Source organism: Nilaparvata lugens, chromosome 1 (assembly GCF_014356525.2).
Source record: "Nilaparvata lugens isolate BPH chromosome 1, ASM1435652v1, whole genome shotgun sequence".
NCBI classification, from domain to species: Eukaryota; Metazoa; Arthropoda; class Insecta; order Hemiptera; family Delphacidae; genus Nilaparvata; species Nilaparvata lugens.
The window spans coordinates 55,662,583-55,684,651 of record NC_052504.1 but is presented as its reverse complement, the minus strand read 5'-3'; the positions used below and the strand labels follow the sequence as shown (position 1 = coordinate 55,684,651).

The window sequence follows — 22,069 nt, the reverse complement described above, 5'->3', positions numbered from 1 at the left end:
CAGCTAAAATCGTACCGAGACACCATAACACAAAATCTAAAATACACCTTTCCAAAATTAAAAGACCTAGAAAAATCATCAAAACTAATGACATTGAAAAACCTAAGACAGTGACTCAACTGACTATTGACAATGACAATCCTTTTCCAGGTCCCTCTTCATCCTGTACGCAGCAAGATCAGGAACAGCAATAGACATTAAGAATGTTACTATTAATTCTGGAATTGTACCAATTAACCTTGGCAAAGCCAAACTTGTATATAACTCGCACGTTTTTGTACATAATTATGATCTGAAATCAATGTATTCAGAAATTGAAAATTTGAATAATTACTATGATAAGGTATCTCACTATTTTTGGAAAAATATTAGTATAAGTTCAAAAACCGATTTCGTTACAGAAAACAGTAGTAAATTAAGAGATGCAATCAACTATTTGAAATTCATCAACCATACAAAGTCTGTTATTGAAGAAAAATTGGAAATGATTTTGTTTTACAATGAAAACGTCAAACGCAATAAAAGAGGTTTAATAAATTAGTCTTGGATCTGTTTTAAAATTTATCACTGGTAATTTGGACGCATATGACGAACAAAAATACGATATTTTGATTCTCGAACTGTATAATAATCAAGATAATTTAGCCAATCAAATTTCAAACCATTATTCAATTAGTCAAAACATTATTGTAGAATTCAATGAAACAATTAAACTTGTGAACCAAAACTTCAATGAATTGAAAGAGAAATTTTTGATAATTAATGATGATTTAAACGATTTCATAGAATTAGAAAAAATTAAAGATATTTTGAATCAATTACTTATAGCTTATAATATTTTATTAGACGTAGTTCATGACATTGAAAATTCTATTGCATCTTGTAAAGTAAGCGTTCTGCACCCTAGTATAATGTATACTAAAGAATTGTTCAATGAACTTGTGAAAGTTTCAAAATTCTATGACAAGAAATTCCCATTAGAAATTAAGTATAATAAGATGTTAGAGATAGAAAAATTGATTAATGTAGATTGTAAGCTAATTAAGAACGAAATCATTTATTTTCTCGAATTTCCGATTGTAGAAGAAGTAACTTTTGATCTTTTTGAATTATTACCAATTCCAAGTGAAGTAGAATCAAATTTTGTAACAATACTTCCACAAAACAAATACCTATTGAAATCTTCTGATAGTTTTAATACTTTAAAAATTGAAGGATTGTATAAAGAATGTAGATTGATAGGAGATAACGAATGCTATCTGTGCTCATCCGAAGCCATCTCCCATCAACAACTGCAATGTGAAGCGGCTATCATATCTACGGGTTCCACTGACAACTGTAAATTCACCGCCGTCCAAATTGAAGAGAACCTCATCAAACGGATTCCCGAAATACAACAATATTTGGCAGTCTTACCAAAATTGGAGACCTTCCACATAGAAACGAAAACCGAAACTACTGTGACAACACTTCAAGGAATTTATTTCATCAATACAGCCGAAGGAAAAATTTACTATCGAGGAAAACCTCTGTTCCACTCTTCCCAAACGAGAGGATATCCAAAATTTCTAGAAAACATCCAATTAGAACTTCAAGATCATCAAACTCCAGATTTCCAAATTCATTTCAAAAATTTAGACAACTTTAACCAATTTAAAAACATTCAAGTGTCTCCAGTTATCCGAAAATCATATTTAACCATCGACATCAATGTTTTCACAACCATTTTGTACATTGTGATTGTTCTTTGCGTGATTTTCACCGTGTACAAAAGAATCTCCAAAAGAGGACAGCAACCTTCTTCAAGAACTTCGCTACCAACCCCCGAAGTTCTCTTTAGGGAGGGATATATATATATATATTATATATATATATATAAGTTACATCGTGAGAACCTACAGCAGTCAGCAGTTTCTATACAACTTCTTGGAACTCTCCTGGAACTGTTGGAGCCAGCTTTCTCACGCATCGAGCGTCAGTCCTGCTTACAACATCGAAGCGAGAGGTACTCAAAACTCACTTGTCAAAATTATTTAATTCCAAATTTTGTGTATGTAAATAAAGATTTCTTTTTTAAAAAGAAATCTTACTGAACGCATTATTTAGCTTATATATATATTAAATGTTCAATAAAAATGAAAAATAAATTTCATTCAAGTTCAATTCTACAATTCCTTTTTCCAATTTTTGTCTAATTCTTTTTTGATTTCTAATTTTAAATTTCCTCTTTTCTATCAATTCATAAGCTACACCTTTCCTGATTCATAACTCACTCAAATCTTAAATATCCCGTTTGTAACCGCCCCCTAAATACCCCATAATGTCCCCTGAATCTGTACCCTTTTTCTCTCCATCCATCTGCACCGCGTAATCTGTGGTCTCTGCTGCTACAATTGAGTCTCCGTGCGTACTCTGTGGTCACACGACCGTTGGATTCAAAACTGCAGTCTGTGATCGGTTGAGAAAGGAGACAGTCTCCGAAAATTTCCCCATTTCTAATGTAAGTTTTTAATTGTTTTCAATCTATTTATATCGTGTCTCTGGTTTTAATTTATATATATATATATATATATATATATATAAATTAAAACAGGAGACACGATATATATAAATATATATTCTTGACAACAATTAACATTCTTGAAGAATATGTAATAAAGAATTTTGACTATTGACCTGTAAATAAATGACGTTATATCAGGGTTGACACTACGGCCGAGGTTGCAATAACAAAGTTACACTGTATCTACTTATTTGTTTTATTGTGCCTTGGTATTTCACCTTGACTTCGAATTCAAATTAGTTTATTTGCCATAAAAACAATCGTTACAACTGAATAAACAAAGCAAACTATACAACACAAGTCACAAAACACATAATCTCGAATAATGCATATTTTTGACGTGTTTGCGTGCAGATTCAACCGCTTACGAGAGGTACTTCAAGCGAGAGGTACTCAAAATTCACTTGTCAAAATTATTTAATTCCAAATTTTGTGTATGTAAATAAAGATTTCTTTTTTAAAAAGAAATCTTACTGAACGCATTATTTAGCTTATATATATATTAAATGTTCAATAAAAATGAAAAATAAATTTCATTCAAGTTCAATTCTACAATTCCTTTTTCCAATTTTTGTCTAATTCTTTTTTGATTTCTAATTTTAAATTTCCTCTTTTCTATCAATTCATAAGCTACACCTTTCCTGATTCATAACTCACTCAAATCTTAAATATCCCGTTTGTAACCGCCCCCTAAATACCCCATAATGTCCCCTGAATCTGTACCCTTTTTCTCTCCATCCATCTGCACCGCGTAATCTGTGGTCTCTGCTGCTACAATTGAGTCTCCGTGCGTACTCTGTGGTCACACGACCGTTGGATTCAAAACTGCAGTCTGTGATCGGTTGAGAAAGGAGACAGTCTCCGAAAATTTCCCCATTTCTAATGTAAGTTTTTAATTGTTTTCAATCTATTTATATCGTGTCTCTGGTTTTAATTTATATATATATATATATATATATATATATATATATATATATATATATATATATATATATATATATATATATATTAAAACAGGAGACACGATATATATAAATATATATTCTTGACAACAATTAATATTCTTGAAGAATATGTAATAAAGAATTTTGACTATTGACCTGTAAATAAATGACGTTATATCAGGGTTGACACTACGGCCGAGGTTGCAATAACAAAGTTACACTGTATCTACTTATTTGTTTTATTGTGCCTTGGTATTTCACCTTGACTTCGAATTCAAATTAGTTTATTTGCCATAAAAACAATCGTTACAACTGAATAAACAAAGCAAACTATACAACACAAGTCACAAAACACATAATCTCGAATAATGCATATTTTTGACGTGTTTGCGTGCAGATTCAACCGCTTACTACAGTGCGCAAACTGGGTGAGCTGACATGCGAGATGACGCGCTTCTACCAGCAGCACGCCGGCCAGTTTGCTGTCAGGTCAGACGACCTAATCGTGGGCGGGCTGTACGCGGCCCTCAGCGATGGCGAATTTCTCCGGTCAGTCATCACTTTCAGCTCAAACTATTTATAGCATGATTGTATAAATTAATTTAATGAACAATCATTTACAGTTATATTTGAAACTAATACACTAGGAAAATTAACAATAAACTGATGAAATGACAAATTGCTTAACCATTACGTCTATTGATTGCGAAAGATATTTTTCGAATTCATATTATTAAGTGTGGAATTAATGAATAAACATATTGTAATTCATAATGAATACAATTAATATATAATTAAATAAATAATTTAATTAATATATTATATGAATACAATTATTGTAGCATTCATAGAATAAATAAAATAATACTGACAATACATTTACCTGCATCTAATCACAGTCTAATAAAATTTTCTAAAAACAATTATACATTATACATTATAAAGATGGCACCTATTTATTCTAAAGAATTATCAAACACATGACAAGTAGGAACTACTTACTAATTCCCTATTAGTTAGAATTTAATACATTTTTGCGATATAATATTGCACTAGACCTTTATGAGCCATTAATAACTTGAGACTTATGCTTTTTTTATTTCAAGCAAAAATCGTAACTGACTCAACACGAGTACTGTTTTCAAAGTTGAATATGTTTTTATTATCCAATCAATAATTGTAGTTTTGAAGCCTGGTAACTAGTTGAAAACATCGACATTATAATATTATTTCTATATTTATGCATAACCAGAAAATTATAGTTGAATGCATGATCCAAGTATAAATTATCCTATTATTCACTAATCAACTGACAAACTTGATTTTTCCATAGTACTTTATGAATATTTCCAGAGTTTTTTAGGAACGTAAAGACAATAATGATCGAAATCTACCGGATGAGTAAATGTAGTATTAATAATAAATTATAAATAGATTGTGAACCAGTTGTGAAATAGTTGTTTTTATAGTTATATGAACCGGCATCATGCTTGAACGTATCGATCAGCTATTATTTGTGCATTGAAGGTTGCTGTCAATTGTTTTAATTTGATTGTTTGCAGTGTGACTCTGGCGTCGAAAGTGGACAGCACCATGCTGTCGGTGTATGTGTGTGACAGCGGGGACTACCGCATTGTCGACGTGGACGACCTCAGGTACCTCGACGCCAGCTTCACCAAGCTGCCCTACCAGGCCGTCAAGGCTACACTCTTTGGTAACTTGATCATCAATTAGGCTATTCCAATAAAGGGCTCTCATAACATAGGAACAGTAGTAGTTAGGATGGCTACTAACGGTAGGACATGAATCATAAACATGCACACATGTATGTACAGGCATCAGCGAGAAGCTTTTTAACATGAAACAAACAACCAAGACCAATAAATAACCACTGAAAAATGACAAATTATAATGATAGAAAAATAATGTAACCTCAAATTATAGAGCAGCGAAGAAAAATAAAAAACAAAAAATCTTGAGTTTCCAAAGCCTAACCTCAAAAATTTTGCTCGAAGCCTTTCGCTGTGATGACACAACAATGTATGATGTCATGTGAATCATGCATGTCCTACCGTCAGTGGCTAGCCTTAGGATTAGGAACAGGAATAGTAGTTATAGTTGGAACAGTATAGGAACAGGTCTTTGATTGACTTGTATCAAGCTCTGATACTAGATATGCGACCACCAAGGTAGAGAGTTTTCACTTTTCACTTCAATTATTCACTACGTTTCCTGTATAGGACTACTACAATTTATTATTAAATGGAATAACATTTTATTGCTCTTGAAAAAGGCTGTGAGTCGAAACATGTTGTGAATAAAAAAGGGTACTTGATTCCTATTTCAATTGATTTCAATTCAATCGTCATATGAATTTATGTCGGAGAAAACTCTTATACAAATTGTTCATACCACAAATATGGTATGTGACATATTTCTGCATTTCAAGTGAATTGCACAGCCATGATTTCAACTATTAAACTCAAGGTATTTAGAAGATATATATTCTATAGCATAATACATGTACATCTATTTCAAGTACATGTAGGCCTATTCTATGTAAATGCCTCGTTTCAACCTGAATAACTACAAAAAATAACAATCTAAACACAAAATTATAACGACACACTCTTTACCTGAACTGTGATCATAGACAAATATTCGACTAGAAGACATTCGAGTAGACATGGGATGATATGATGAATTTATCAACTATCTAGGCTACTGTGTCTAATACTACGTATTATTACTCTGTAATAGAGTTCCAATCGAAAACATATCAGATCTATGGTTGGATTAGAAATTTGATAAATTAGCCTATATGGCAACGCCAATACTTGGTAGGCTGATTATTCAAACCTCAACTTATTTTATTGTGGCCATGGCTTTGACAGCGTTTTTGCTTGTTTGAAGGGATCCGCGCAGTGGACGGTGATTGGAGCACTGAGAGCTGCTTCTTCTTCCAGCGGCTGGTGGTCGAGAAAGACCTCGTGTCGGTAGTGAAGGAGAGGATCCCCGACCCACAGGGCAAGCATCCGTTTATGCTCAGTCTCATTCTCATCGATACAAGCGGCGTTGAAGACATTAATATTAGACATGAACTCGTCAAAAACAACATAGCGGTGCTCACCGTAAACACGCAAAGCACGTGATTGGTGCTTTAGCGCGTCTTTATAGTTACTAAGCTTTTCTATCAAAATCTGTTGACTGAATTTCCTTCAAACTTTGTTCAATTGAGAAAGTTTCCATTTTGTCTCATCCAAGATGAGTACCAATTTTCCAAATATTAAACCAAAACACCTTAGCATGGTACTGATCCCGATTAAGTTCGATCGAAAATTAAATTTGATATCGCCCTTTTTTCTAATCATCATTAGCTCAGCAGGTACTATTGTTCTGCCAATAAGTTCTGGCCCTGGCTCAGAAAGTTCTCTAAACGGTAATAATATTTTCTAGTCTTGATCAACTACATCACCTACGTCTCAGGAACCATAATAATTATAATGTATAATCATGTTTCGTATCTCACTGCAGTTGCCATTATTAATTTTGTATTATTATTAAGTGTAAATTATATTGCAAATGTTTCTGGCTTACATGAAAACAATGAACAGTGCAATAATAGTAAAGTGATATATGCATGGGTATAAAACCCGTTGGAAGGTAATTTTGAGTTACTTGTCTTATTTTTTGAAGAGAAGTACTTTTTTCCAGATTTCGAAAGGAATAATATTATAGAAGAAGAGATCTAAACATATTTAAACATGATAATATTTTTTATGTATGCCGAAGGCATATTCATTGCCGAAGGACCTTCTCAGACTTATGAACCCATCCGTGTTTTTAAAAGTGAATGTTATATTACACACTACTTCAACCACTTGTAATTTCAGATTTTTGACTTTGATAATATCTTCAAATAGGTGAAGATAAGGTGAAGGTAGGAAACTTGGGCCTATGAAGAAAGGAATTTACCTTTCTTGATATTAGTAAAGGGTGATAGGCCTACTGCATTGGAGATTCTTATTGAATAAAAGGACTGGACGTTGTCATAATCTCTTATACATTGAATAAAATGAGAAACTAGTTTCAATTAGACCCTTATTTTTATCCATTTAACAGAATTCGGGGCCTTCCCTTTAGTGACTCCATAAAAAAACATCATAAGAATATATTGCTAGAGATCGATAATTTGTGTGACCATGTAAACTGTATTCATGATTTTTCAATGAATTTGAATGTATTTTACTCGTGATGTCTTCTATCCGTTTTATTCAAAAGACATTGTGATTTAGAGGATTTAGATCCAATAAGGAAGAGATAAATTTTTTGAAAATTCATGATAATGAACAATTTTTTGTCTTCATTGGACTAATTAAAGAAAATTGAGAGTTGAACCACTTTAAAATTCGTAATAGAATTGGTGACAGGCTGAACCCCAATTTTAATTACCAATCCAGATACATAAGATACGATAAAAAGAACACGAGTTATATAGATATGTATCAAGAGGCAGATAGACCTATTAGTTTTGAGGTCAACCTGGCGTGACTAGTCATGAAAAGTCGTAGTGACCAACATGCAGCTGTTAGAGCCATCGATTTATGCTCAATCAATTTGTTGGTATAGTAAATCAATATTAGCTTCCGCTTTACGACATTATTGTCAAGTCTTATGCCTCCGCTACACTTTCGCCGAGTTTCGAATGTCAACATCTCCGATTGACATAAATCGGAGTGAAAGAGAGAGAGAGCGGTGGTTCACACTCGCGTTCGTCGTCATTCGTACCAACTCCGTGAGAGTAAAGCGCCGGCTTCAAAGAGCCTTTCGGCTTCTACTCAAATAGGCACTATCTCAGCTTACATATCCCACTCAATAATAATAATAATATTAGGTATTATCAATCAATTATTAATACAGGTTAGAAATTAAAATGCAGTATTTCAGTTTGAAAGTGTTTTCCCCAACACTTGTAATAGCTGATTCCTGCATGCCGCGCAGAAAACTGAAACGGTCGTGTTCAAATGAATTGAATCGATGTGCAATAAACTTTTAGAATGACCAATGAATAGGCATTAGTCCAATTAATTAGACCTTCCAGATTCATCAGCAATAATTACTTTCTTTCGATGAACTTCAAAATTTTTCTCTTGATTCACGAATTATTCTTCTTCCTCCAATAATCGTTCACTTATGCCAAGAGCAAGTTGCTTGATCTCTTCCATCTCTCTTCTTGAGAACGAATTTCCAGGAGCGATGAGGACATAACAATAGTAGACGTTTAATGAGCATAATGACAGCTCAAGGCCTTCGTGATTTGCGTTAGTCAATAAGTAGCAAAAAGTTCAGGTACTTTGATTCATATGAAAGTTCATCGTGGTCGTTAATATAACAGTAAATAACTTATTTCAAAAATGAATGTAGTGTATGACTTTCTGAAAGGGCCTTCAACGTAGTTTTAAAAACCTTTGCTGGCTGAAATAATAATATATATTCTTTCAGAATGTTTGTTTGCACTTCAAAGGCATGTTAAGATAAAGAAACCTGTTGCATTTAACATGTAGAAGATAGTGCCAGCTCTATCCTTTGAATACTACTGTTTTCATTCGCATTGAATTGAATATTTTTTAGTTTCACTAAATATTTTATGAAGCATTGTTATTTCAGACCTGCGTTCCACGACACAACGGTACTTGCTAACTGCTTCCACACGTGTTTATGGTTACACTTAGTTTTACATTATATCGATTCATTAAATTTGTCTTGGATACTCATTATTTTGTTAAACTTCAAGATGAACACTTGTTGAGCGTTCAAAATTTTCGATTTTATCTTAGCAAAAAACATTTATGAATATATCTTATAAAATAATTTACATTTTTGTGATCATTCTATTGTGATCTTTCTATCACAATTCTAACTTTGAGCACTGATTATTCCTTGTAAGATATAAGTCTTAATATGCGTAAAAAAGCTCAAATTATCAAAGTTCGCAATAATGTTATCGATTTTGGTCATGATTGGCATGATTGACGTGTAATATAGTTATCCCGTACGCTATACGATTCAATTGTTTGGAATTTTATGTTTTTTCAATAATATTCAGGATATTCTGAATGTTTGTAAATGATTTCGTGACCCGAGTGTTGGTAATTTTATTTTCTTAATAAATAGTTCGACATTATTCATTTGTTTTGTTCTCTCTCAGATCTTCCCATTTTTCTCCTGACAATATAGATCATTTAACTTTTAATTGTTATTAAATACTCACTGTAGGTGTACTAGAATAGCTTCTTTCAATGGAATTGAGTCAAATAAGGATCGTAGTGTCCAGATAATATTATTTACAGTAAATTGTTTTCCCACCGCCCCATGAAGATTCCAAATATTTGAACTTTATAATGGATCGTCTAAATAAAATCGCTCGCCTTTTTTTATTAAAGGATATTTTCGTGATTACTAACTTCGATATAATCTCTTCCAAGTTTTTGTTTATATTTCCAATATAGATCTGGAACTTGAAGCAGTAAATGGTAGATAATAGCGAGACTAAAAATGAAATGTAGGTAACGTAACCTAAAAGCTGAAGTGGTTGACGTCCTTTCGTAGTATTCCATACAAATATTCAACTAATATCTTATCTTATAATCAAATTCATTGAAAGGATAATATTTTAGGATACAATATAAATTCATATTCATACATATATTTTTAAATGTATGTTTCATTTTTATCGAGTCCATTAGTATTGATTGGATCCTGAAGAGTTTTAGGCCCACCGCAAAGTTAGTAGACACACGCTAATCCACGAAAAGCAATCCACGCCGTGGGACGTTTTGTAAACCATTCCTATAGAATTTTTCATAATCAAACAGCTGACAAGTGGATTACTGTCAACGAAAAGTGAACCCACGGTATCGTGGAACATGGATGGCTACCTCGACAAAAGCCGAGTTAAGCCAAAAAAACTCAAGAAAACCCGAGTATAGCCGAAAAAACCCGACAGAGTATAGTTTGTAGGCATAAATAAAATAGTTTATACATATTGTGAGACAATATTAGTTGACACCTAGGTGCATATATAAATGTGAATAATTTATAACTAGTAGTTCTGTGAACAGTAGACCTCGCGCAGTATAAAACACAGCCTCCTCTTATACTGTCCATCAGAGTAAATCCAGTCTGTATGTCGTGTCGGCGAGATATCGGTGTGAAAAAGGCTTATGGCTGTTGGTGTTGGTGTATCAAAAATGCAAACATCAAAAGCTAATCTCCTTCAAGACATACTGGCAACAGGTCAGCCCGAGTTCAAAGCAGAGAAAAGTCGAGAGACATTACTATGTTATTTTAGTTATTAATTGCATCAATAGTTCATAAAAATTAATAGTCCACACAGCAGCTGATTTTTTACCAAGTTACATTGAGATATTGAATCGCATGCGTCATGGCATGCAATTTATAATCCACTCGACAGCTGATTTATGATGAATAAGATTCTATAGTCTGATTTTGACTCTAATATTGGCGTATGAAGGAGGCTCCTTTTCCTTTTATATTATCCTTGAAATTTAAAATTTCCAAAAGCTTTGTATATACGTCGACGCGCAATTTAAAAACGAGCATACCTTTGTTTGTTTGTTTTTTAAAGCTTCCCAGAGACTCTAATCAGAGTATAGGAATTGTCAAAAATTTATAATACATACAGTATTACAAAAAAAGAAGAAAACAATCACACAAAGGAACCCTCTCTACACACAAACTCTTCTGTGGTATAGAATACTCCAAGCATCAAAAAACTTTTAAAGCTTCCCAGAGACTCTAATCAGAGTATAGGAATTGTCAAAAATTTATAATACATACAGTATTACAAAAAAAAGAAGAAAACAATCACACAAAGGAACCCTCTCTACACACAAACTCTTCTGTGGTATAGAATACTCCAAGCATCAAAAAACTTTTTAATCCCTTCTCAAAAACATTGACATCTTCACAATTTTTCAAGTGAGTAGGAAGCTTTCTAATAAATTTAAGGCCCATATATGTAGGTTTTTTCTCAAAAAGAGCTGTTCTGTGATACAGTGTAGCATACTCTCCTCTATTTCTAGTATTGTATCCATGCGAATCAGCATTTCTAGTCATTGTCCGTCTTCTAACATGCATAATCACCTCATAGATATAAATAGAGGGAACGGTTAGTATGCCTAATTCTTTAAAGTGGTTCCTACAGGACTCTAAAGGCATAATACCTTTGATCGCTCTAACAGCTTTTTTTTGGAGCTTGAACACCCTCTCCAAATTCTGGCACGACCCACCCCACACAATAATGGCATAGCGGATGTGTGACATTATGAGTGAGTGGTTGACTGCCATTGTGAGTTTGGTATCATTCAATCTTCTTATTTGTCGGAGTGCAAAGACTCCAGATGCAATCCTCCCACAGAGCTGATCAGTATAGAAATCCCAAGAGAGATGCTGATCCAGAGCAACCCCTAGGAATTTCACGAAATGAGGCTGGTTAACATTTTTTTCATTTATCTGTACATTTATAAGTTGATCTATCCTGGAATTATTTCTATGTTTAAATAGTAAAAAATGGGATTTTGATTCATTAATTCCTAATTTGAGTTGAGAGAGGTACTGGGCTATGGCATTAATGTTCAAGAAAGATTCTATTTCTAAGACACTTGCATCCTGAGAGCTGCAAATGTATTATGTGTCATCGGCATACATTAAAACTCTACCCTGGGATATAACTTTTGGCACATCATTTACATATAGCAAAAAAAACAAAGGGCCAAGTATAGAGCCCTGTGGTACACCAGTACACCATGACACCTGTCATGAAAATCTTGAAAATTTCATGAAAATCTATTGCTTTATTTCGCCGTAAATTTAAACATGAAGAGAAATGCAAAACCGTCGACTTGGATCTTGGACCTCACTTCGCTCGGTCAATAAATGAATCTGATATAAATGCTGATAGAATCATACCATAAATAAATAGATATGCATTTTTGAAGAAATTGTATTATAAAATTCAATAGTGTCTTTCTGCTGAGGAATACCGGACGAGAATTGTGAGTTTAATGATCCTTAATGCAACTTTCATGTCGATGTAGAATTTATAGTAGATTTATACCTAAAAACACTTCACTCACATGGGCTACTTTTTAACAAATTAATAAAAACAATATAAAAATCTTATAGCACCCTTTATTTTTTAAAAACTTTAATATAGCTCAATAGTTCAGATAAATAAAAACAATATAAAAATCTTGTAGATTTTTATATTGTTTTTATTAGATTTATAGCCTACCTTTAATATAGGTTGAACTATTGAACTATCTTGAAGTTTTTAAAAAATAAAGGGTACTACAAGATTTTTATATTGTTTTTATTAATTAGATTTATACCTGTATTAAGTAGAGAAAAAATCACGTTGTCTAGTTGTTATATGAATTTCCTGATTTCTTTTCTAAATGACTGACATTACATTATTTTTCTTGTTACTGGAAGTGAATTGTCTCAACTTATATTGACTGGCCCTCCAACCGAAGAAATTACGAAAAAATTGTGTTGCCAAAAAATTAAGGAGAAATGCAAAAATATGTTCCTATTATAAATTAATATTACTTCCCTAGAATTAAGGGATGTCGTAATGAGTGAGAATGTTATATCAAAATAACGGGGAAAATGACTTGACTGCGCATACGCTAGTTGTACGCTTGCGCAGTACAAGGAACGAGTGACCCACGTTCCACGAAAACTGTGAACAAATCACAAACCGATCCACGCGTGGAAATCAATTTCGTGGAAAATTCTCGGCTGGGTGCAGTTTGAAGCACGCCATTGCTAGCAATGCTTTTACAAAACTTTCCACCAAAAAATCTCCTCGGTTTTAATCGATTGCTATAGAAATATTCATAATGAATCAGCTGACAAGTTTATTATTCATTACATGTATTATACAGATGTCTAGAGAAGCCTAGCACTGGATTACAAAACATCCCACAGCGTGGGTTGCTTTTCGTGGATTAGCGTGGGTCTACTTTGCGGTGGGCCTAATTTTCCTCTCACAAACGAATGAAGAATAAGAGTTTCACAATAAGAGACACAAGTATAAATTGAGATTTCCTCTCACAAATAATATAAAAATATATTTGTTCTCAAGACCCAATACAATTCTCAATTATTATTGAGAATCCCAACGCGGTGTGCATTCTTTATTATATTCGCCTTTATATTTTGTTGTTGTTTCAAATTAGAAAGATTCAACCAGAAAACTATTTCTTGGTCAAGTATGTGGAAGCCATGCATATTTCTCCTGAAAAAAGAGTGTTCTAAAGCATTAGACAAGATGTTCTATTGATTATTGACCGAGCGAAGTGAGGTCTAAGATTCAAGTCGACGGTATGGCATTTCTCTTAATGTTTAAATGTTGCGCATTTACGGCGAAACGCGGTAATAGATTTTCATGAAATTTGACAGGTATGTTCCTTTTTTAATGGCGCGTCGACGTATATACAAGGTTTTTGGAAATTTTGCATTTCAAGGATAATATTAAAGGAAAAAGGAGCCTCCTTCATACGCTAATATTGGAGTAAAAATCAGACTATAGAATTATTCATCATAAATCAGCTGACAAGTGATTACACATATGTGTAGAGAAGCCAGTCTATTGCTGTATTTCCATAAGGTCTATAGTTTGAATCAGGTAGTTGTGGATGAGAATACTGCGTGAGGTCTACTGTTCACAGAACTACTAGTATAAATACAGAGTGGGTGAAAAGTCCGAGAACGGCTTAATATCTCATACACAAAGGTAATTTGACAGTGGGTGTGATTGGGAATCCTACTCAAATTGAAAAAACTACAATGACTTTAAAAATCTGGTCCGCCATTTTGATTGCAACTTTATTTTTTTTAAATAGGAAGGTGGACATGCGATACATGATTTCGATACGGAATTTCAAGGAAAAATGAATAGCGGAAACCGCACATCGATATCTCAAACCGTTCAGAAGATATTCACATTATTAATCAATACCACTCATGTATGACATTTCTGATTTGCATAGTACTCCTTCATGTCCACCTTCCTATTTAAAAAAAATAAAGTTGCATTCAAAATGACGGATCCAAGATGATGGACCATATTTTTAGTCATAGTAAAGTAGTTTTTTCAATTTGAGTAGAATTCCCAATCCCACCCACCGTCAAATTACCTTTTCCTCCACCTACTGGCTAAAGTACTTACTTTACTCCCTGAAACATAATACTAAAGTGTCACTTTTTCGCCCTCGGTAGTAAAAAACAGAAAAACTCCCTAGGGAGTAAAAGTGACTCCATTTGAATAACATGGGAAGCATCTCTATTTTAAAAACTTACATTATAATAGGTTAGAAGGTCTAAGCTCAGATGAGAAAGCATAAAGAGGTGTCTGTCATTGAGTCAACTGAATTCAATACCACAACCAGAAATTTGATCAACTCATGAAATATATGTTTGTATGATATTATATTCTTAATATTAGTAGACGATAAAAATTTATACAATTTTTAAAATATCTTATTCTATTCAAAATACCAGCCAACAAATATTTTTGATCTGCAATTCAAATCTGAACCGCGGGATCTGGAGTCAGCCATTTTTTGGTAAACACCCAGCTGATTGTTACAACTTTAGCCGATAGAAAGCGCAATCGGCAGTGCCAATCAGACGGCCGGTTTTAAAGTTTTAGATTTTAGGTTATGTTGTTAGGAAACATTGTCACCAATACGTAAGTATTATTAAAATGATTTTATTTGCATTTTCTATAAAAAATGTGGATGGAGGAAAAATGTTGTGTACATCACGAGTGAAAAATACTTTTTTTCTCCCTCAGGAAAATTGTTGCCCTCGGCTTCGCCTCGGGCTTCAAACTTTTCCCTCAGGGAGAAAAAGTCGTACTTTTCACTCTAGATATACAAATAACTATTGTGTATGACATATTAAGCCGTTCTCGGACTTTTCACCCACTCTGTATAATATAGGTACAGTACACATACAAGAAAAAGGATTGTAAGAGAAATATATTAGTATAATTAATGTTTTCACGTTTTCAATTCCTTTTATCAATGATCGATTTATCAAATTCATTAGCATTGAATGTGCTAAATTTCAAAAGAGCCAGGAAAAGCATGTTGGTTTTTCAATAAGTGAGCAACAGGTATTCGATGTGCATGCTCTTACAAAATCGAGCATTCTGAAAGATCCAGCTGTCCAAAAGTATTGAATTTCTAGAAAAATTGAAGTTATTGTATGAATCGTAGGAAATGTCGATGGGACTTGAAAGTTATGTACTTTTTTAAAAAAAGACTTACAAAGTTGCTCAATTTAACATTGAAAAGATGAGAAGAATAAATTTTTAGAACATCTGACTCTGATCATCAAAATACGACATTACCTTGGTGACACCCTACTACTCCAATTTTCCTGGATTTTGATGCTTTTACCGTCATACCGTGAGACAACTATGTATGTCAAAGTCTTAATAAAATACTTGGTGAAAAATAAACATATCTTCTTAAAGCTGATCAAGAGCACTCATTTCAGACCGGGTTTAACAGAGAAATATAAAGTTTATTCTACAAGACTTTCATTGATCAGAAGGCAGCTAATTCACACAAGCAGTAAACTGATCAATGAAATACCTTTTGATTTGGATTTCAAAATTAGTAAAAAGAGCGTGAAAGAGTGGATCAAGAGAGAATATTTCTTTACCTTAAATATAGCAATTTAATGTTTAATTTCAATTCTTTTATTTCTATTTTCTAGTGTTTTCTCTGCACAAAAATTGTTGATTTTTTTATCATTTTACTGTTCTAAAGTTTCTACTGTAATTATTATAGTTAAATTTGAACCTAAATTTTCTGAATTATTTCGAAATATTACGTTTCTCTTTAACTATTTTGCAACTCACACCACCCCACACAATAATGGCATAGCGGATGTGTGACATTATGAGTGAGTGGTTGACTGCCATTGTGAGTTTGGTATCATTCAATCTTCTTATTTGTCGGAGTGCAAAGACTCCAGATGCAATCCTCCCACAGAGCTGATCAGTATAGAAATCCCAAGAGAGATGCTGATCCAGAGCAACCCCTAGGAATTTCACGAAATGAGGCTGGTTAACATTTTTTTCATTTATCTGTACATTTATAAGTTGATCTATCCTGGAATTATTTCTATGTTTAAATAGTAAAAAATGGGATTTTGATTCATTAATTCCTAATTTGAGTTGAGAGAGGTACTGGGCTATGGCATTAATGTTCAAGAAAGATTCTATTTCTAAGACACTTGCATCCTGAGAGCTGCAAATGTATTATGTGTCATCGGCATACATTAAAACTCTACCCTGGGATATAACTTTTGGCACATCATTTACATATAGCAAAAAAAACAAAGGGCCAAGTATAGAGCCCTGTGGTACACCAGTACACCATGACACCTGTCATGAAAATCTTGAAAATTTCATGAAAATCTATTGCTTTATTTCGCCGTAAATTTAAACATGAAGAGAAATGCAAAACCGTCGACTTGGATCTTGGACCTCACTTCGCTCGGTCAATAAATGAATCTGATATAAATGCTGATAGAATCATACCATAAATAAATAGATATGCATTTTTGAAGAAATTGTATTATAAAATTCAATAGTGTCTTTCTGCTGAGGAATACCGGACGAGAATTGTGAGTTTAATGATCCTTAATGCAACTTTCATGTCGATGTAGAATTTATAGTAGATTTATACCTAAAAACACTTCACTCACATGGGCTACTTTTTAACAAATTAATAAAAACAATATAAAAATCTTATAGCACCCTTTATTTTTTAAAAACTTTAATATAGCTCAATAGTTCAGATAAATAAAAACAATATAAAAATCTTGTAGATTTTTATATTGTTTTTATTAGATTTATAGCCTACCTTTAATATAGGTTGAACTATTGAACTATCTTGAAGTTTTTAAAAAATAAAGGGTACTACAAGATTTTTATATTGTTTTTATTAATTAGATTTATACCTGTATTAAGTAGAGAAAAAATCACGTTGTCTAGTTGTTATATGAATTTCCTGATTTCTTTTCTAAATGACTGACATTACATTATTTTTCTTGTTACTGGAAGTGAATTGTCTCAACTTATATTGACTGGCCCTCCAACCGAAGAAATTACGAAAAAATTGTGTTGCCAAAAAATTAAGGAGAAATGCAAAAATATGTTCCTATTATAAATTAATATTACTTCCCTAGAATTAAGGGATGTCGTAATGAGTGAGAATGTTATATCAAAATAACGGGGAAAATGACTTGACTGCGCATACGCTAGTTGTACGCTTGCGCAGTACAAGGAACGAGTGACCCACGTTCCACGAAAACTGTGAACAAATCACAAACCGATCCACGCGTGGAAATCAATTTCGTGGAAAATTCTCGGCTGGGTGCAGTTTGAAGCACGCCATTGCTAGCAATGCTTTTACAAAACTTTCCACCAAAAAATCTCCTCGGTTTTAATCGATTGCTATAGAAATATTCATAATGAATCAGCTGACAAGTTTATTATTCATTACATGTATTATACAGATGTCTAGAGAAGCCTAGCACTGGATTACAAAACATCCCACAGCGTGGGTTGCTTTTCGTGGATTAGCGTGGGTCTACTTTGCGGTGGGCCTAATTTTCCTCTCACAAACGAATGAAGAATAAGAGTTTCACAATAAGAGACACAAGTATAAATTGAGATTTCCTCTCACAAATAATATAAAAATATATTTGTTCTCAAGACCCAATACAATTCTCAATTATTATTGAGAATCCCAACGCGGTGTGCATTCTTTATTATATTCGCCTTTATATTTTGTTGTTGTTTCAAATTAGAAAGATTCAACCAGAAAACTATTTCTTGGTCAAGTATGTGGAAGCCATGCATATTTCTCCTGAAAAAAGAGTGTTCTAAAGCATTAGACAAGATGTTCTATTGATTATTGACCGAGCGAAGTGAGGTCTAAGATTCAAGTCGACGGTATGGCATTTCTCTTAATGTTTAAATGTTGCGCATTTACGGCGAAACGCGGTAATAGATTTTCATGAAATTTGACAGGTATGTTCCTTTTTTAATGGCGCGTCGACGTATATACAAGGTTTTTGGAAATTTTGCATTTCAAGGATAATATTAAAGGAAAAAGGAGCCTCCTTCATACGCTAATATTGGAGTAAAAATCAGACTATAGAATTATTCATCATAAATCAGCTGACAAGTGATTACACATATGTGTAGAGAAGCCAGTCTATTGCTGTATTTCCATAAGGTCTATAGTTTGAATCAGGTAGTTGTGGATGAGAATACTGCGTGAGGTCTACTGTTCACAGAACTACTAGTATAAATACAGAGTGGGTGAAAAGTCCGAGAACGGCTTAATATCTCATACACAAAGGTAATTTGACAGTGGGTGTGATTGGGAATCCTACTCAAATTGAAAAAACTACAATGACTTTAAAAATCTGGTCCGCCATTTTGATTGCAACTTTATTTTTTTTAAATAGGAAGGTGGACATGCGATACATGATTTCGATACGGAATTTCAAGGAAAAATGAATAGCGGAAACCGCACATCGATATCTCAAACCGTTCAGAAGATATTCACATTATTAATCAATACCACTCATGTAGGAAATGTCGATGGGACTTGAAAGTTATGTACTTTTTTAAAAAAAGACTTACAAAGTTGCTCAATTTAACATTGAAAAGATGAGAAGAATAAATTTTTAGAACATCTGACTCTGATCATCAAAATACGACATTACCTTGGTGACACCCTACTACTCCAATTTTCCTGGATTTTGATGCTTTTACCGTCATACCGTGAGACAACTATGTATGTCAAAGTCTTAATAAAATACTTGGTGAAAAATAAACATATCTTCTTAAAGCTCATCAAGAGCACTCATTTCAGACCGGGTTTAACAGAGAAATATAAAGTTTATTCTACAAGACTTTCATTGATCAGAAGGCAGCTAATTTACACAAGCAGTAAACTGATCAATGAAATACCTTTTGATTTGGATTTCAAAATTAGTAAAAAGAGCGTGAAAGAGTGGATCAAGAGAGAATATTTCTTTACCTTAAATATAGCAATTTAATGTTTAATTTCAATTCTTTTATTTCTATTTTCTAGTGTTTTCTCTGCACAAAAATTGTTGATTTTTTTATCATTTTACTGTTCTAAAGTTTCTACTGTAATTATTATAGTTAAATTTGAACCTAAATTTTCTGAATTATTTCGAAATATTACGTTTCTCTTTAACTATTTTGCAACTCACACCAGCGGACACAGTTTTTTTTTGCTGGTGCTGCCTGGATTTTATTTTATTCAAGTATGAATAATTTGAATAATATGAATCATTTTATTTGAGCATATGCATGAATAATTATGTTTATTTATTGATATTTTTAATGATATGTCATATTATAAAGAGTTTGTAATGGGAATTGAATATTCAAAATTGGCTATAAATGAAATTGAAATTATGTTCGCCTAGTGAAGGCTACTCTTGATGGAACATATTGTAAAGTAAAGTTGGGGGCAAAGTACACAAGTCTTTCGAAGTTGAAATAGGCCTAAGGCAAGGAGGTCAATTGTCTCCTATCCTGTTCGATTTTGTCCTGCATAACGTTATAAATGATTCAGAAGTAAATGAAAGAGGCAACATTTTCAATAGGATGTGTCAAATATTGGGTTTTCAGATGACATTGATCTGGTCATGCGAAGGAAAGAGGATATGGAAAGGCTTTTCCTGAAAGTAGAGGGAAATTCGAAAAGAATGGGGCTTTCAATCAAACAGAACAAAACAAAATTTATGGTTGTGGCACCTCGGAGAACATATTATGCAGGAGATTTTATAGATTGACTATGTTTTTGGAAAAGTAGACGAATTCGTTTATCTAGGCTCCCTGATTTCCTCCATTAATGACACCAATATAGACATCAAGAGAAGTATCTCCCTGGGAAATAGAACATTTTTGGGGGTCTCCAGGGTCCTACGATCAAGACTTCTATCCAGGAAGGCACAACTTCAAATACATAGAACAACCATTCGGCCAGTTTTGACGTATGGTAGCGAAACCTGGACGCTCACTAGAGAGGATTACAGAGTTTTAGCCGCATTTGAAAGAAAAATTCTACGTAGAATGCTTGGAATTATTAATGATAATTAATAATGGATGAACGTAGATTATTAATGATAATAATCATTCATTAATAATCATTGGACCAGTTAGAGAAGAAGATGGTTATAGAAGGAGATACAACCAGGAACTCTATGTCATTTTCAGGGAACCTGACATTATTGGTGCCATTAAAGAGAATGAAATAAGATGGGCAGGATATGTCCAGAGAATGGATCCGGCAAGGGCACCAAATGTACTGTACTGAACAGTACAAGGAAATTAAAAGTGGGACGCCCTAAACTCAGATGGCTGGATGAACTGGAAAAGGACTTGAGAGAGCCGGGGAATGCGACGATGGAAGACGACTGCACTGGATAGAGAGAGGTGAAGACTGATTGCAGAGCAGGCCAAAACTCGACTATCGGGTTGTAGTGTCACATAAGTAAGTGAGTAATGATGCATTAATGGGCCCATTAATCCATCTCATTCATTAGAACAGGGTATTTTCTCTGATGATATAAGAGAAGGGAAGATTTTACCAATTTTCAAGAGTGGTGATTCTGGAAGAGTAGAAAATTATAGATCCATAAGTATTTTAAATGTAATAAGTGAGATTTTTGGAAGAGTAGTTCTAAAAAGGTTACTGTTGCACCTGGAAGAAATTAATACATAATTTTATATATATAAATGATGAACAGCATTGTTTCCAGAGAGTAAAATCAACTAAATAAATAAATAAATGTTTATTTCCCAAAAAAAAACTAAAACTACAACATCAATTATTACACAAAATATTAGATAAATTACAATATTACATACAATATTTAGTTACAAAAAATTCTTATAATGTGTCCTCTACTTGTTTAGTTTTTTCTGTGTGGAAATTGACCTACTCCACTATGGCGTACCATGTTCTAGAGAAGGTTTTGTTAGTTTTTTTGTGCGTATTATTAATTAGTTAGTGTTTTGTAAGTCATTAGGTGGTTAGTTGTTATTTGAAGTAATGTTTTCTATGTTCTGTCTTCCTTTGCTCATCAACCAATTGTGTACTATTGTTTTGAACTTTCTAGGATGATTAATCTGTTTAAAGTTTGCAGGAAGTAGATTATATCATTTTGGTGCTAAATGATTGAAATGTCTCTGGTATAGTGCCTTCCTTGCAACACTGGTGATGAGAAGATTCCTGTATCTGGTGTTGTGGTTGTGGTTTCTGGTTTGAAATGTTGTTGGGTTCTTGTGTAATCTGCATAGTATCTCCTTGGAGTAAAGCTGTCTTGGATCCATCACGTCAAACTCATTGAATAGCTGGTCTGATGAATAGCGTGGAGGCTTCTGGTTTATGACCCTCATGAT

At 33.3% G+C, this 22,069-nt stretch overlaps 1 protein-coding gene across 1 annotated transcript in view; it reads left to right on the top strand.

Annotated features, from left to right (window-relative positions):
- Nucleotides 1-9,691, top strand: part of LOC111045401 (tudor domain-containing protein 7) — a 74,082-nt gene extending 64,391 nt beyond the window's left edge. The window contains exons 10-12 of the mRNA XM_039437236.1: nt 3,905-4,056; nt 5,070-5,221; nt 6,421-9,691. Coding sequence (XP_039293170.1) covers nt 3,905-4,056; nt 5,070-5,221; nt 6,421-6,659 — 543 coding nt within the window. The 3' untranslated portion in view covers nt 6,660-9,691. The remainder of the gene's footprint in view (nt 1-3,904; nt 4,057-5,069; nt 5,222-6,420) is intronic.
- Nucleotides 9,692-22,069: the final 12,378 nt, after the last annotated feature.